Source organism: Mastomys coucha, unplaced genomic scaffold (genome assembly GCF_008632895.1).
Source record: "Mastomys coucha isolate ucsf_1 unplaced genomic scaffold, UCSF_Mcou_1 pScaffold11, whole genome shotgun sequence".
Lineage (NCBI taxonomy): Eukaryota > Metazoa > Chordata > Mammalia > Rodentia > Muridae > Mastomys > Mastomys coucha.
Genome location: NW_022196893.1, coordinates 2,702,460 through 2,719,116, shown reverse-complemented (window position 1 = coordinate 2,719,116; position 16,657 = coordinate 2,702,460). Strand labels below are relative to the sequence as shown.

General features: G+C 43.2%; 1 protein-coding gene across 1 annotated transcript in view; it reads left to right on the top strand.

Annotated features, from left to right (window-relative positions):
- Positions 1–16,657, top strand: part of Col22a1 (collagen type XXII alpha 1 chain) — a 248,131-nt gene that overhangs the window by 66,109 nt on the left and 165,365 nt on the right. Inside the window, exons 9-12 of the mRNA XM_031345491.1 lie at positions 892–1,008; positions 5,700–5,744; positions 6,814–6,876; positions 8,790–8,828. Of these exons, the coding sequence (XP_031201351.1) occupies positions 892–1,008; positions 5,700–5,744; positions 6,814–6,876; positions 8,790–8,828 (264 nt within the window). The remainder of the gene's footprint in view (positions 1–891; positions 1,009–5,699; positions 5,745–6,813; positions 6,877–8,789; positions 8,829–16,657) is intronic.

The window sequence follows — 16,657 nt, the reverse complement described above, 5'->3', positions numbered from 1 at the left end:
GATATGACCCAGCTTTGGGGAAGCCTGGAAGGCAGAGATTGGAGGGTGCTATGAGGAGATCACAGTAGATTGATGCACTCAGTGCTCAGAAGGCAGGGAGCTGCCTTGTTTTGGGATAGGCAGTAAGAAGGAACCATCAGGATGCTAAAGGCCCCAGAACAGAGGGTTTGACCCACCAGTCCTTTGTCTGCAGGGTCTGATCCCCTCTGACCTCATCACCCACGTCTCAAAATCCCATCTCCTCTTTGTTTCTCTATCAAATCCTAGTTCCAAGTTATGCTCGAAAGATGAGATTGGAATGGAATCCACTTCCCAGGGCTTAAGGATGAGCTCCATGTTCAGTGCCTGGCAGTCCGGGCTTGGGGTCACAATAAGAGCTCCAATATTGTGCTCTTCTCTGCACTCCTATAGTATGCAGGGACTTGGGATATGGAGGTACCTGGATAAGGGTGCGGAAAGAGAGAGAGAAGGAGAAGGAAGGGAAGAAGGGGGCAATAGAAACTGGGAGAATATAGGGAGAGTGGGAAGGGGAGGGTAAGGATAAAGAGCCTGTGGGTGTAAGATGGAAGATTCCCTGGTTATCTCATTCACTCTGACTCAGAAGCTGATAAGGGAAACACCTTTGTCTCCATCCTTAGCTACTGAGGCCAGTGTAGCTAAGTGGTTCCTCTGGGCTGATAAGCTGGCCAGTGTCTAGAGCTTGGCTGCTTAGCCTATCCACGGTAAGGCCTTAAAGTGACCCATAGGCCTGCTGTCAGACGTGTCCTGTTGACTCACGTGTCCCCAGAAGCTTCTAAGTTTTCTTTCCCTTCCCAGTTCCTCCATAGTCCCAGAGTTTGTGATCCTCACCGTGGGACAGTCAGATTCTGACTCTTTGATCTTTCCTTCCAGTGTCAGGTGACTGTGGTGACAGAGCCGCCACCCGCGCCTCCACAGCTGCCCACTCCTGGTAGCGAACAGATTGGGTTCTTGAAGACCGTCAACTGCTCATGCCCAGCTGGAGAAAAGGTAGCCTACCCTAAGTCCTATCATCTGCCCTCACTTCCCAGCCTTTAGTGTCTGAGCTGAGTGCAGTAGGCAAGGTCGGTTGGCAGGACCACTGTGACAGCGAGGAAAAGTGGGTGCCTCCCATCACACCTGGTCTACCAGATCAGGATGGCGCCAGGCTTGCAGTGGCTTTCAGAACCCCATTGTGTTCCTTGGAATGTCTGTTTCTTCCCTTTTTATGCACAATGCGAAGGGGGATTCTCAGGCTTAGATGTAATGAATGTTTTCCGGCAGCTAACAATCTGTTACGGGGCTCTCTCTGAATGTTACTCGGGCCATCCCCATTTTTTACTGTTTCCTTTGCGGAGCCACACTCCTGAATCTGAATATGTGTTATTATGGGTGTGAGGTGCGTGTATGTGTTTACGAATAAAGGTTTGGGCACCACTTTGAGTTTTAGAAAGTGCTTTATGCTTGTGAAAATCATACCTCTGTTCCACTGGACACATTTAAATTCTTGCCTTGTACCCAAGGCTTTCATTTCCCTTTTCTCTATAGACCTGTGACCTTTCACACACACACACACACACACACACACACACACACACACACACACACACACACACACTCTGTTATGAAGTTGGCAAGGAAAGGAGCAGAAATGTCTAGGGACAGTCTGTCTGGACTGGTGCCCCCAGTGTCTTAATCTAACACATATGGTTGTCCCCATCGGCATAGTGCCAGCACATGAAGGACTGGGAAGCTCTTCCCAGTACTAGCGACACCCAGACCCAAGTGAATGAGAGATGAAGGTGACAGGATCCGACACTTTGGATATCTGAGCAGCAGTAACACATCTGGTGAAGATGCAGTTCCCTTTCCATTCTCCTATCCCACCCCAGTTATCTTCGCACATTTCATCCCTTCTTGTGCTCTGCAGAGAGCCAGGCTCTTGGGAAGACTCTAGTCAAGTGAGGTTGCCATATAACTGGTTCAACTTACCAATTGCTAGTTAACCCTCTGAACTTGGGATTTCTATCAGGCGGTAGGTGACATTAGGATGCTCCATGTCCACTTCCTTGGTTAGAGAAGAAGCAGTCAGAATAAGGAGTTGGGATCAACACACACAGGTTAGGCAGCTGCTCTTTGAGCTTGCAGACTCGGGCTCATGCTGTCTCAGCCTGTGCACAAATCCATTCCACACGCCAGTGAAGTCTCAAGCAGCTGTCTAAATCCACGCCCTCCAGAGTCCTGCCTTCAGTTAGGGCTTCTGTGAGAAAGGGTGCAAGGAGGCTTTGCTCTCCTGCTACTGTATACAGATAGAAGATGCAATCAACCCCCACCCCTCTGTTAAATGCTTTCCCCTGGATCCAGGTGGGTCTCATGTGGTCACTGCTTCTCATTCTAAGAGGCATCCCCTGTTTGCCACTCTTCTTCCCAGGGTCTAACTCACTAGTGCCTGGCTCTCCACTGTTCTCCTTGGCATGGCTTAAGAATCCCTGTCCACTACTTCCATTCCTGAGTGACCCACGACACACCCATAGTTCTTCTAATCTCATGTTGTAGTCTCTCTCTCAGCTCCCACATCAGATAAAACCTGCTGGTTTCTTGCACAGGCCTTCATCTCTCTCGCCTTTGGCTGTTTGAAGATATAGTGCTTTCTGCCTGAAACATTTTTTTCCCTTTCCTTGAGCAGCTTTCCTTAGCTGGTCCCTGCTCTTCCTCTAAAGCACAAGCAGCAACTGATTCTTTGCTGAGTATGATGTTGTCTGTGATTTCCTTCCTTGCTTCCTTTCTTCTCTTGCCATTCACCCCCTCCCCAGTCAATAACTATCCGGAATCTTCTTTTCTAAGATAAGCCCATCTTCTCCCCTAAGGCTTCAATATACTACAACCATGGCCACACTGGACTGATAACATTTCTTTGATTTTTTTCTTTTATATAGTCCTAGGTTTCAGTTGACAAAGATTGAATATTGCCTTGTCTTGGCAACTACTGTGCATCTTTACATAGGAGTGGCTATTGTATAATGGTTGAATTGATGGATAAATAGTCTAGAAAGATGGCTGGCTAGTAAGAGGGACAGATGGGGGTGATGAACAAAGGCACACATCCTCACATCCCCTTAACAGAATGAGGCTCTACTGATTAAGCTTTTTCAGTCGTTGCAGTCTCATTAAGTATTCTGGGTGCCATCACACAATAACCTATTCACATCATCAGTCCTAGTTCCTGGCCATAGACAATAAACACCTGCTAAACCCTTCATGCTGGGCTTCACACTGAGATTTTTTTTTTTTTTTTTTTTTTTTTTTTTTTTTTTGGTTTTTCGAGACAGAGTTTCTCTGTGTAACCGTGGCTGTCCTGGAACTCACTCTGTAGACCAGGCTGGCCTCGAACTCAGAAATCCGCCTGCCTCTGCCTCCCAAGTGCTGGGATTAAAGGCGTGCGCCACCACCGCCCGGCTCACACTGAGATTTTTAAGACCACAGAATATGGCCGTTGTGAGTCTTGGTCTGCTGTCTGGTTGGGGACAGAGAACCCTGAGACCTGGATCACCCTAGGAAGCTAACCATCTTCCTGTGAACAGGTGAACAATAAGACCTACTCATTCTACCTAGAAAATAGGCCATGAGGCGGGGCTGCCTGCCCATCTCTAAAGCCTGTGTGGTTCCTATGTCCTGCATCTACGTGGCTGTCAGAACTCGGCATGAGAGAAGTTACAGTTGTCTTGATGGGGCAGAGTTCTGGCTAGAGGCACTTTGTTTTTAGCTTTTCAGTGCTGTCAGCTATCCTTTTGGGCCCCTGTTTACATGTCTTTAATCAGTCATAGTGATGGATGTGAACAATGTCCATCCTGATGGACATTGAAGGAGGTCCTAAGTACACAGAAGTGTTTATACTCATTGGCATATGTTGAAGATACTTGTGATTGCTCTGAAAAAAAAAAGGCAATCCTCTGAATATAGTTATGCTGATCATTCATTTTTGTCACTTTGGAAGAGGGGACCTCAGTTGAGGAACTGCGTCTATTAGATTGGCCACTGGGCATGTGTATGGGACAATGCCTTGATTGATGACTAATGTTGACTGATAATTGATGTGGCAAGGAAGCTAAAGGACTGGATAAGACCACTGGCTACTCTTCCAAAGGTCCAGGGTATGATTCTCAACATCCATATGATGGATTACAACCATCTGTAACTCCAGTCTCAGAGTGGGTGACACCTTCTTCTGGCTTCTGTTGGTACCAGGTATCTATGTGGTACACAGACACACCTGAGGGCAAAACACTCATGTAAAATAAAACAAACAAAGAAAGCTGAGTAAGCCAGGAGGGGCGAGCTGTATCCCTTCATGGTCTCTGCTTTAGTTTTTGCCTTCGGGTTTGTGTTCTCACCATAACTTCCCATACTGAAGGATGGTGACCTGGAAGTGTAAGGTAAAATAAGCAGTTTTCTTTCAAGTTTGTTTTGTCAGGATGTTTATGTGTTTATCATAGCAACAGAAAGCCAACTAGAACAAGAGTGAGAGTACTGCTTTTAGTGATTGGGTCAGTGTGCAAATGGCCTAGTATTATATTGTTATCATTATTCATAAGAATCATTCATTTGTTCTCAGTTTGGCAACTTTACAGGTGGCCACAACATATGGATCATGTGTAAACACATAAAACCTTTCACATATTTTAAAATTTAAATGCAGCTTATGTCTAGAAATTGCTTTGGACATCTCATACTTCATATTTTAGTGCTGTGTTAGGGTTATACTGTTGTGGATAGATACTGTGACCAAGGCAACTCTTATAAGTACCTTATTTAATTGGGCCAGGCTACAGGTTCAGAGGTCCAGTCCATTATCATCAGGGTGGCAGCATCCAGGCAGGCATGGTGCAGGAGGAGCTGAGAGTTCTACATCTTGTTTCAAAGGCAAACAGGAGAAGACTGGCTTCCAGGGAGCTAGGATTAGGGTCTTAAAGCCCACACCCACAGTGACACACTTCTTCCAACAAGGCCACATCTCCTAATAGTGCCACTCTCTGAGCCAAGCATATTCAAACCATCACAAATGCAGTGGTAACAAGTATCACTATTTTCTTTCTAACTTATGTTATACATTCAGATAAAATAGCAACCCTTAAAGTTACTTTGCTTTTATTTATTTGTATTGCCCACTGATAAATTATATCATTTATTTATAAGGTATAAACTGCTACTATAATTGCCTCTTCTATGTGGCGAATCAATATGAACATGCCAGTCTCCTCAAATATCTATAATTTAGTTCCATCTAAATGAAACTCTGGCTGAGCCCTCTCCATTTCCTTATTTCACAGCCTGGAATCTCTCTGTTCTGCTCTGTGATGTGTGTGTGTGTGTGTGTGTGTGTGTGTGTGTGTGTGTGTCCTCTTTGGCTCCCATTAATGAATGAGAACAGGAACTATTTCCCTTCCCTGTTTCTTGCTGTATTTACACCTTCAGTCCCTCAGTGGCTGCACTGAAGGATCATGGTGACAGTTATCCCTGCAGGTTTACATTTGGAGAGTAGGACTCCCAGCAGATATCAGCAATTTTCTGCTCACTCTCTCTGACCAACCTGAGTTAACATAAGACTAGTTTTAGAGCCCATGGAGTAGTAATTAACTTATATAAAAGATGGGAGGAATAAACTTATGGTCCTTTACTGCTTCTTCTTGTCTTTCTTCTTGCAGGGTGAGAGGGGCTTTGCTGGCCCTGTGGGACTCCCTGGTCAGAAGGTCAGTACCTGCATGGTATAGTTCTGTTTGCTTTAGCCTCCTTGGAATCATGGCAGGGGTCTGTTAGATTACTGTCCAACCTGCCTTGTAGTTGGCTTGGGGATAGCTATGATGCAGCAATAAGATCAAATGACATGAGGTTCAAGTTATGAGGCTCTGACCTGCCCGGAGCTGCAACTCTCAGCCTGAACATGTACAGAAAGGAGGGCAGGATTGCCCAAGCCCAGTCCTACAACTCATGAGCTCCAACAGGCCCATCTCTCCAAAATTTAACTGATGCAGATCAGTTAATTCTGCATCAATCCTTGCAAGTTGATTGGTTCCAGAAGCATTTAAGATATGAGATGTAGGAATTATTAAAATCGTATAAACTGTATAAAATTCTTGTACCCAAAGTTCCTTGGTTGCAAGCAGCCTCTCATTCTCCAGCAGGCTACCTTCTCCATCAAGGTTCTAGTCTTGGAACACTGATGGGTGGGAGGTCACCGCATGGGGGAGCTTCTTGGCTTTTACACAACTAATACCTTGTCTGGGGCTCAATATGATGACAGTGACATGGAGACGGCTATGCCTCTTTGCTCCTCCTGTTTCCGCATTCTCCATCTATGTGTAGAGTTTGCTCATCATATCTGAATACTATACTCTTCTCTTCTCCATACCATCCCCCTTCCTGCCTTACCTTGGCCTCTCTGTCTCTCATTCCTACTGCTTCCTGCCTTTCTTGGGTTTGAGTTTATGTGCCATGGTATGTTTGCACACCTTCTCCGTAGCAGGTTGACACCAGGATAAAGGGTTGTTATAGCATTCACACAAAGGCTCAGGCTTGGCAGGGCCTGTGATTTGTGAATCAATTCTAGGAGTGTGAGGGAATTTGACTTTGGTGCTTCTTTCTCTTCGAAGGTAAAACAGGTGATCTCATGATGCAGTCACCCAGGATGACTTCAGGATGTCTTCAGTTCTTCTAGGGAACTGGGGCAAGGTTAGCTGTGAGCAGCCTGTAATGACAGAAGTCTAGGAGAGCTTTGTGGGAGGATCTGACCTAATGTTCCTTTTGATTTTAACCCTCTAGGGAGATGCAGGACCCATTGGACTAATGGGTTTCCCTGGACCCAAGGGAGAAAAAGGAGACACTGTAAGTTAGAGGCTGCTTTTCTATATCAATGGCCTACGTGACTGGTGTAGGAGACCCAGGGCTCCCACTTGCATCCCAGCCTGGTTATATTGATCAGCAAGTGTGGACTGACAGTCTGTTGAATGCAGGCATAGAGTACATCTGAACCATGGGATGAAGCCCCTCTCTTCTCTACCTGCTGGACATGGCCATAGTACTCTTTGCCCTGCCTCTCATTCTGTCTATCCTCAGAGTTCTGTTCTTCCAAAGTTGTGCCCTTGTGATGCTTGAAATCGGCCATTTTGTAGTGTCCCCTAGACTCTGGACATCTCACATGCTTACTCTAATGGATATAAATCTACTTTTGTCAATAATAACATCATTAACAAGTGTATTAGATAGATGAGCTAAAAAGCAGACTTTCAGGCAGGATGTAAAATGTCTGATTACCATCCTGTCTAGAGAAGATATACATTACAATCAAGAATGCAAACAGGGAACTGGGAGTGTGGGCCAGTAGTAGAGTGCTTGCCTAGCAGACACAAGGCCCTGAGTTCTATCCCCAACAAAAGTGTATGTGTGTGCACTTAAACACACACACACACACACATACAAATACACATACACATGGCACACACACAAGGAGGAAGGGGATTGAAATAGATTTTTAAATTAGAAAACAGAACATTAGTATGATTATACCATTATCAGACAAAATGGATGTTAGACAGAACAGTTCATAAAATGAGGTAGTTTTGGATAGAAAAATCAGTTCTTTAAAGTTTCTTTAAGGGCTGGAGAGATGGCTCAGTGGTTAGGAGCACTGACTGCTCTTCCAGAAATCCTGAGTTCAATTCCCAGCAACCACATGGTGGCTCCCAACCGTCTGTAATGAGATCCAATGCCCTCTTCTGGTGTGTCTGAAGACAGTGACCGTGTACTCACATACATGAAATAAATAAATAAATCTTTAAAGTTTCGTTAAGTTACATAAGAATAAACATAAGCAACTGACAGCAGAACCTCAAGATGCATAACATACAATTGGTAGAATTCAAAGGAGAAATAGACAGTCCCACAGCAGTGGCTGCAACCTTGCATACTTCATTCCCAGTGAAAGCCAGAGCAACCCGCCATGTAACACACTGGGAGCCTGTCCACATTGCTGCTGGGGAGTCGTGCAGCCTCTGGGAGAACAGTCCTGTAGTTCTCAAAAGCCAAAAAAATGGAGTTACCCTGTTATACAGGTATCCAGTCCCTCTCAAAGGAAACATAAGCATGTGCGCACAGAAAAACGCAAGCACACACTTTCAGAGTGCCATTCTTTCAATAATAAAGTGGAGACAACCCAGTGGTCACATATAAAGGATGAGTAAGTAAAGTGTGCTGGGTCTGTATATTCCCATACTAGTCTGCAACAAGGGAAGCTGTGCTATGGGGTACAACGTTCTGAATCTTAGAAGACTTTACCGAGTGGGGGAAGGTGGTCATTAAGGGGACGTGATCACAACTGTTTACGATGGAAAACTGGTTAGTGTTTGTCTAAGTCTGGGAACGGGAAGTCGGAACAGCTGCCAGTGGGCTGGGTTCTTTTTGGCAATGGTAAAAATGTTCTGAAATTGATTGTGATTATTGTTGTTAAACTCCGTAAGTGCATGAAATTCACTTACTCAGTTGCTTTAAATAGGTATGGTATGTAAATTATAGCCCAATAAGGCTGCTATGAAAACAACAAATAGTAGCTAGAATGTTAAATTATTGGGAAATTAATTGAGAAGACATTCATGAGGACCCACAGTGAGTAACAGCCCATCTTACCCAGAGGTAGAAGGCAGAGTTGAGGAGATAGTATGTAGTTGCTTGAACCCTCAGGGGATGCCACGCCACAGAGATGCTATCTCACTAACCCCGTGCCTTCTGCTTTCCTTCTCTAGGGGAGAGGACCCTTCATCCATGGGGAAAAGGGTGAGAAGGTGAGCCTCCCTTTATTGCTTTTCTCCAGGGGTGAGTTTGTGTATGTGTAACTATGTTACCTTTCCATAATTCTGAGTGAGGAGAAGAAGCCTCTTGTCTGCAGGCCTGCTTTCTGTGTGTCCCCTGAGTTGGGTGGTAGAAGCAAATACAGAGGCAGCGGAAGGAGCGAGCAGGTTGAGTCAGGAAATGGTGGTAGAGAGAAGTGAGGAACAGGGATTGAGTGTCCCAGGGTCCCATAGAACAGTTTACTGGAAAATAGGCCACTCTAGCAGTGTTTGAGAAATAGTGGCCTGGTCAGGATACACTAACAGAATGTAGAACAGGAGGAGGGCTTGCTGCATATGAAGCTGGCTTCCAGAGCTTAGGGCAGAGAGTAACTCCTGGTACTCAGATGAGTGGGGACAGAGCCAGAGAAACTACTTGGGGACCACCAGATAGGACATCAGATATCAAAACATGTTTAGGATTGATGCACTGTGGTAGAGAATGAATGAAAAGTCTCTGTGTGGTCAGGAGGCTGAGGATGCTCGGATAGCAAGAACAGAGATTGGAGAAGGGACTATGCAGAGAAATCTGGAAATGAGTCAAGGGATGACTTAAAGGAATGGGGCTGACGGGTAGAGCTTATGTGTTGTGATTGGTCAGACAGAGGTCTGGAGGAGAGTGTGTGCTCCTGACCCAGAGTAATTCATCTGTGTGTACAGATGAATGGTAATGGTAATACATGTGAGAAAGAGAAAGTACATTGAAATCAACCATATAAAATGACTATCCATAATTAATGTTGAAGACAATATCCAGACATTGCTGATAACACTTGGGGGACAGTTGAGCTCAGTAATCTCATCCCTTGTAAAACTCTGTTAAGACTTCTGTAATGTACACTGTTCCTATCCCAGTGATGCTTTCTGTTCTGTTGAATAAATACAAAACAAAGCCCTTTGTTAAGGACATGCACAGACACAGACAGATTCACTAGACAGCAGTCAGACAGGCATAGATTCATATTAATACAATAGACAGGAGATGGCAGAAGACACAGGGAGAGAGAAATAGAGGACTCAAGTATAGGCTCCCTCTTAGTTAAATTATCCCATGGGGAAGTACTTTTCTTTCCCTTAATGTAGCACTGACACATCACTGGTGACTCTTGAGTTTGTTATTAATGTGTTCAAAATGATACAGTTGCCCTTGAGAGGCACCCAGGAGACTCCACAGTGTACGTGATGTGTGTCACTGATGTCATTGGAGCATTGGCTCTTATGGGGGCAGATTCTATGCTGCTGTGCTCTGGGATGGGTTATATCATCCCCTGGTGTAAGGATGATTGTATCATACAGGACCCGATCTAGAGAATACAAAGAGATATCCGGAGGGAGCCCATCAGTACTTTCCCTTCTGTGTTTACTCTAAGAAGCATTAAGAAATGCATGCTTATATACCCAAACACTTTTATTTGTGAGACTCAAAACATGTGAATAGTGTATATCAGCAACTAGAAACAAATGATGATGTGGAGAACACAAGATGAAAATTTCACATAAATAATGCAGTCGAGCCCCACAGTGCAAAATCGTGGTTAGGAAAACAACGAAGGGCCAGAAATAGAGTATTTTGCCACTTTTCAAAACTTTGTAAAATATATGCAACCTAGGTGGTGAAGGGGAAAGAAAAATTAATGCCATATCTGCCCCTAAGTATCAAAGAAGAGGTGAGGATAAGTGTCCAGGGAAAAGGAAATATCACAGACAAGGCTTGGACATGCAGCAAATAATCACTGCTACTTGGAAAGCTAAGTTAGGAGGATGGCAAGTTCAAAGCCAACCTGAGAGACCCTGTTTTATACACACACACACACACACACACACACACACACACACACACACACACACAGGGCACTCACTATGATCACTGTGTGGGTAATGGGATAGTCAGTATCTAAAGGAACAGTTTCACTTGACCCTGCTGTTATTAGAGGGGACCATGCCAGTGACATATAGGTCTATGTTCATGTTCTTACTTCTTTGATCCCAACATGTCATACCCACCTTGAACTGTAAAAGTCTACACTGTAAAAAAAAAAAAAAAAAAAAAAAAAAAAAAAAGGTCCTTTTGGCTTAATGCAGTCACCCTTAGTCACCCTTAGGGTATTGTCAAAGCAGGTCCTCTTTGAAATTGAAAAATTAGAAGGGTCTGTGGAAGAAAGGCAATAAAGTAGGGTAAAATGAGGCCTGCCATGTATGGATGCCTTTTGGATGCCTCCCTTCTAGAATAGTGGCCAGAGATGAATTTCCCAAATCATACATTACTTATTCATACCAAAGGCATTTATGTTTGGTTATTTGCTCCATCAAAGTCTCACATTTCAAAATCCTCCTTGGAATGTGATGACTTTGTAAGAATAGAAACTTTATGAGTAGAATCACTGTCCTTATGAGAGGGTCCCAAGGGAGACCCTTTTACACTCCCATCATATATATGCATACACACAAAAAACTGTCCTCCAGGAACCAGCAGGTGGCCTTCACAAGACAGTGAATCTTCTCAGGTCATGACCTTGGACCTGCAGCATGTTGGACTGTTTAAAACAGCTTACTGTCATTTCTAAATTCTCCAGCTAGGTTGGCATGGGGTGTCTCAGAGAAAGGGTGTCTGAGAAAGGAGAATGGCAAGATATGGTAAGGAATAATGGGTACACCTTTAATTTGCCATTTCTCTTTAGTAGTAGAATGTATTGTTAGCTTGGACAGCTGTACAGAGAGCATATCTATTGGCTAATGTGATGGTTTTGTCTAGAATGCTGATTGGACTTTGGAGACACTGTAGCATGTAATGGAAAAACTTCTGACATCATCCCTTAACTAGCCTTCAAACATGATCCGGTGCTTAGTTTTCAAACATTCCTAGGGAGGCTAGACTGTGTCCAAGATCATAGAGCTGGTATGTTGTTGTCCTGAGGCTGGCCATTTCTGGTACATGCATAGCCATTCACTGTCCCTTTCTGAATGAAATGTTGGTATCTAGGAGTTCTTGCCCCTTAAAACTGTTCTGTATGTAAATAAGCTTGTTTTACATAATGATCTTTATTGTAGAGGGTTTGAACAGAAAGATAAAATGACATTTATGTCTGCATGTATGAAATTTTGAAGGTACATTAGTGTCACCTTCTTGCTCTATTCTTAGTTGGCTTGGTTGGCATGCCAAGCTCTTTGTTTGTGCTTTTGCATTAATGGGCATTATATGATTATTGAGTTGGACAATTATGACTAAGTTTCTCCTACTTTTTACAGAAATTAAAAGGGTTTAGGAGAAAATTTGTTTATTTGTTTGTTTATATGCCTTCACCTAGCCTTCCATGCTGAGGGCAAATACTGAAAGAATAAACCAAGGGACTTTGGAAACTGTCTGTGGTGCTGAGGGGCATCTTGGAAGACGTTTGGGTTCAAGAATCTCAGAGCCCAGGGCTGAAAAGGTATAGAGAAATTCATTAGTTTTTCTTCTCCCTTCATGTGACACTCAGGTGCTTCTAAAGTCATAAGACTAAGGGATTCAAACCAGAGGTTGAGAGAGCCTACATGGGAAAGGTAAACATTGGATTGGCCAAGTGGGAGGACCCTAGGCACAGACTTAACAAGATCCAGACTTTAGCTCAGCCACTTAGCAACTGCATGACAAGGGACCATGACTTCATCTCTTTAATCCTGGCTTTTCTCCTCTGTGACTTGGCAAGTACAGTAATACTAGAACCAGATGGGTTTTTGCAAGGATTAAGTGAACTAATGAAAATAAATTACTTATATTTGTGAAAAGAGCTTATGAGCATTACATATAATTACTCTTATAACAGCAGTGTTCCATTTTTAATGCCAAATGACATCCTTTACACCCTTGGCACTAATAAGTTCTTATCCTAGGAGGTTGGCAGCTGCAGAATGTCAGAACCCTCCTGTGTCCCTCCTGCCCGGAGGAGGAGTTCTGCAGCATCTAGGACCCCAGAAATCTGAGAGAGTGTACCCTGAAAGGATCTCACAGGTGCTAGTGTAAAAATCCAGTCCTTTCTTCAGTTTCTCTAAAATAATTCACGCAGCATCTAAGAGTAATAGCAGTATCAACAGTTTATAAGCCTTTACTGCCTCCCAGGATTCATGCACATGCCGTTTAGCTTAACTTTTGAGCTGGACATCCTTGTTCTTATTTTGCAGTGAGTCTTGAAACTGTTGACTTTACCAGCGTATGTGATCGAGGTTGGGTATAAGATCATGTTGTCTGACTCCATAGTCTGCAAGTGTCGGTGCCTAAGTGAGCCAATAACAACCTTGGAGATGTATTAAACCAACTAGTCAGATCCTGAAGTATCTTGTTCATTAAGACTGCTGTGGGTGAGGGAGCATGTCTGCTGAATCGGGTTCCAGGCTGCACTGCTAGGATTGGCCCAGGATCTTCTTCACTTTGAAGGCCTCTGTCTGGAATGTCTAATACTTTTCTCAGAGGGTCCACTTGGCGTGCTTGCTGCCAGATAGAGGAAGTATCACACTAGTATAGTCCCTCTAGCTGGGGGCACTTTGAAATGAGCCATGGCAGTCAGCTCTCCAAGAGAGCAAGAGACATCTGTTATCTGGTAATTACACTTGCTCAGTGGAGTGCCAAAGTCCCTGAGGCTTGGGATGCTGACAAGTGGGTGTGCGTGTATGAGTAATGTCTTACTAGATGTCCTTCGTGGGACAGAAAAATCAAAGCCTAGACTTGGAATCAAAACGACAAATTTGAGTTAGAATTTTAAGCATGGAATTGGGGAAAATCTCTTTCCTAGCAGCCCTAGTTGTCTTCTTGCAATCGATACATGCACACTACCTATTTGCAATTTTTCAAATAGGCAAAGTGATGATTTCCCTTTTAGTACTGAAATATGCAGGCTTAGAAATCCCACCCCCAATACCAGTAGCACTTTGCTTGGTTTGAACTTTCCTGTCTTGAAAGCATTACGTGGCCACTCTTGGGTCAGAATCAGATTCCTCCCTGTATCATGCCTTCTGCAGTAAATAGAGTCAAGACATAGGAGACATATTTTAATTCAATGTTGCTGCTAAAACCAAAAAACAAGGGTGGGGTACATTTTAACCTGTTCTTTGAAAAATTTATATATGTATATACAATGCTATGTTGATCATATCCACTCCTCCCAGGTCCCTCCTGTCACATTTTCCTCCTACTCTTATTTTGTTAATTCATTCATTCATTCATTCATTCATTCCAACCCACTGAATCTAATTAGTCTATCCACAGGCACATGGGTATAACATCATCCACCGGGTCATGGGGAATCTACCAATGGCTGCACTTCTAGAAAAAATGATTCTTCTTCTCACAACACCCGTCGACAATAAATAACTAATTCTCACACAACAGAAATGTATTTGTCACTGCATTAAGACTAAGAAATGTAAGATGGCAATGCCTGAAGTCAGTGTCAGTTGAAGGATATATTCTTCTTAACTGGAAGCTTAAGGCTAACTTGGCAGAAGAGGTCAGCCAGTTCCCCTGAACTTATTTTGTGAGGGCCCTAGTCCCACTCCCGAAGGCTCCTGACTCTGAATACTGCAGCATGGGGGTTAGGTGTCAACATATAACCTCCAACAGTCAGACTTTGGGAGAGATTGTGTTACTCCACTAAGCTAACAAATCACAGAGGATGCATGGACGTCCAGACCTCTCTCTTCCTTCTTTGTCCTTTCCCTTCCTGCCTGCTCTGGTTTGTCTTTTGAAACTTTATTATGGACATTCCTTTTGGGAATCTTCCAGGCCGACCTTATCAAGACCAGAGAAGCCTTCATTCTTTTCTCCACTCTTTACTGACACACTTTGATTGTGGTATGGATAATTTTGTTTTATATTTTTATTTTGTTTTGAGATAGGTTCTCTATAACCCAGCTGGCTTTAACTCTCAGATCTCTTGCCTTCACTTTCTTAGTGAGTCAGCTTGTTAAGCATGGGGAGGGAAACATTGTTAGTTTTCAATAGGGGATAGACTGTCTGATAGATAGATAGATAGATAGATAGATAGATAGATAGATAGATAGATGGAAGGGTGTGTGTGGGTGGGTGGATAGAAAGAAAGAAAGAAAGATAGGTAGACAGACAGATAGATAGATAGATAGATAGATAGATAGATAGACAGACAGACAGATGGGTGGAAGGGTGGGTATGTGGGTAGATGGATAGATAGAAAGATAGATAGATAGATAGATAGATAGATAGATAGATAGATAGATAGATAGATAGATAGAGGATAGATAGATAGTGGATAGGTGGATGGATAGATAGATATGTAGGTAGATGGATGGATGGGTAGATAGATAGACAGACAGATAGATAGACACATAGATACACAGATGATAGATCTTGCGATACTGGTGATCAAACATGACTTTCCACATGTCAGGCAAATGTTCTACCACTGAGATATATCCATGGCTTCTATAATATTTTATACTATATAAAATATGTGCACACTCATTTTCCATCTGTAAACAGTATGAAGTGATCTTACAAACAAAGAGACTGGGGCTGAGAGAAGTTCAGTGATAATCTTTATGGTACATAAACAGGTTGGTTCAGGTTGTGATGTTCTCTTTTCAAAGAACCTCAGTATAGCTATAGGTTAATCTACTTGAACAATTTTGGAAGGTATACTGTGAGGAGGGCAAGTATTTTGTGGTGTTACATTACAGGGTCCTAGAACATGAAAGATGTATTTCATGATAATGTAAATTCAGGATGGAAATTGCTTAGGCTAGTTAATTTTATTTTGTTTGTTTTGATTTTGTTTTTAGCTCTTTTGGGGGGTGAGGCTTGGTTCTCTTAATCATATAAATAAAATGCAGCCATACCTCTTCCAACTTATAGGCATCTTATACATCACATCCTATCTCAGCCCAGCTAGAGCACACACATCTTGCACCAGAGTCTAACCAGACAAAGATCATTACAGTAGACCACAACTGACCACAACACAGAGAGCTGCTTTTATAGGTGGGATTGCTATCCAATCCCAAATGGTATATCTGTGGCATAGCTTCTGCATGTGAGGCTCTGGGATGGATCATTGAGGGAGAGAGGGTGGAAAGATTCCAAGAGCCAGAGGTTCAGGAAGTTTGCTGTGAGATTGCATCTCCTAGAAATGTCAGGGGATCTGCACAGACAAAGTCTTCTCAGCATAGCCACCTAAACAAGGACAACACCAGTAGACATGCTAATGTGGAAGGAGGAGATTTTATAGGGGCCCAGCCTTAAACAAAAACAACTGTAGGCAGCTAAGCATGGGAGAAATTGTCTTCCCCAGAGAAGAGCCTCCTGATTGGTTATCCAATATCAAATGATTAGCCCTGAAATCATATATTGTATAGGCCAAGCAGGGTTTTAGGAACATGCACGCATGCACACTGAATACACACACACACACACACACACACACACACATACACACACGCATGCACGCACACACACAAGCATGCATGCACACACATACATATATACAGAGTACATATACACACATATATACAAAGGAACAGAGGCCATAAATTTGATAGAATAAGGTAGGGTACATGAGAGGGGCTGGAGAAATGAAAAGGAAAGGAAAGCTTGGTATAGTCCCCTATAGGTAGTGCATCAGAGTCTGTCACTAGCCTTGCCTTAGGCCATCAAGACTGAAATGTGGGAGAGCTTAAAGCTGAAGTTTGCTAGTTCTTTTTTTTTTTAACTTCTTTTTTTTAAGACATTTTCTTTATTTACATGTAAATTTCTCCATTCCCAGTTTCCCCTCCAAAAAACA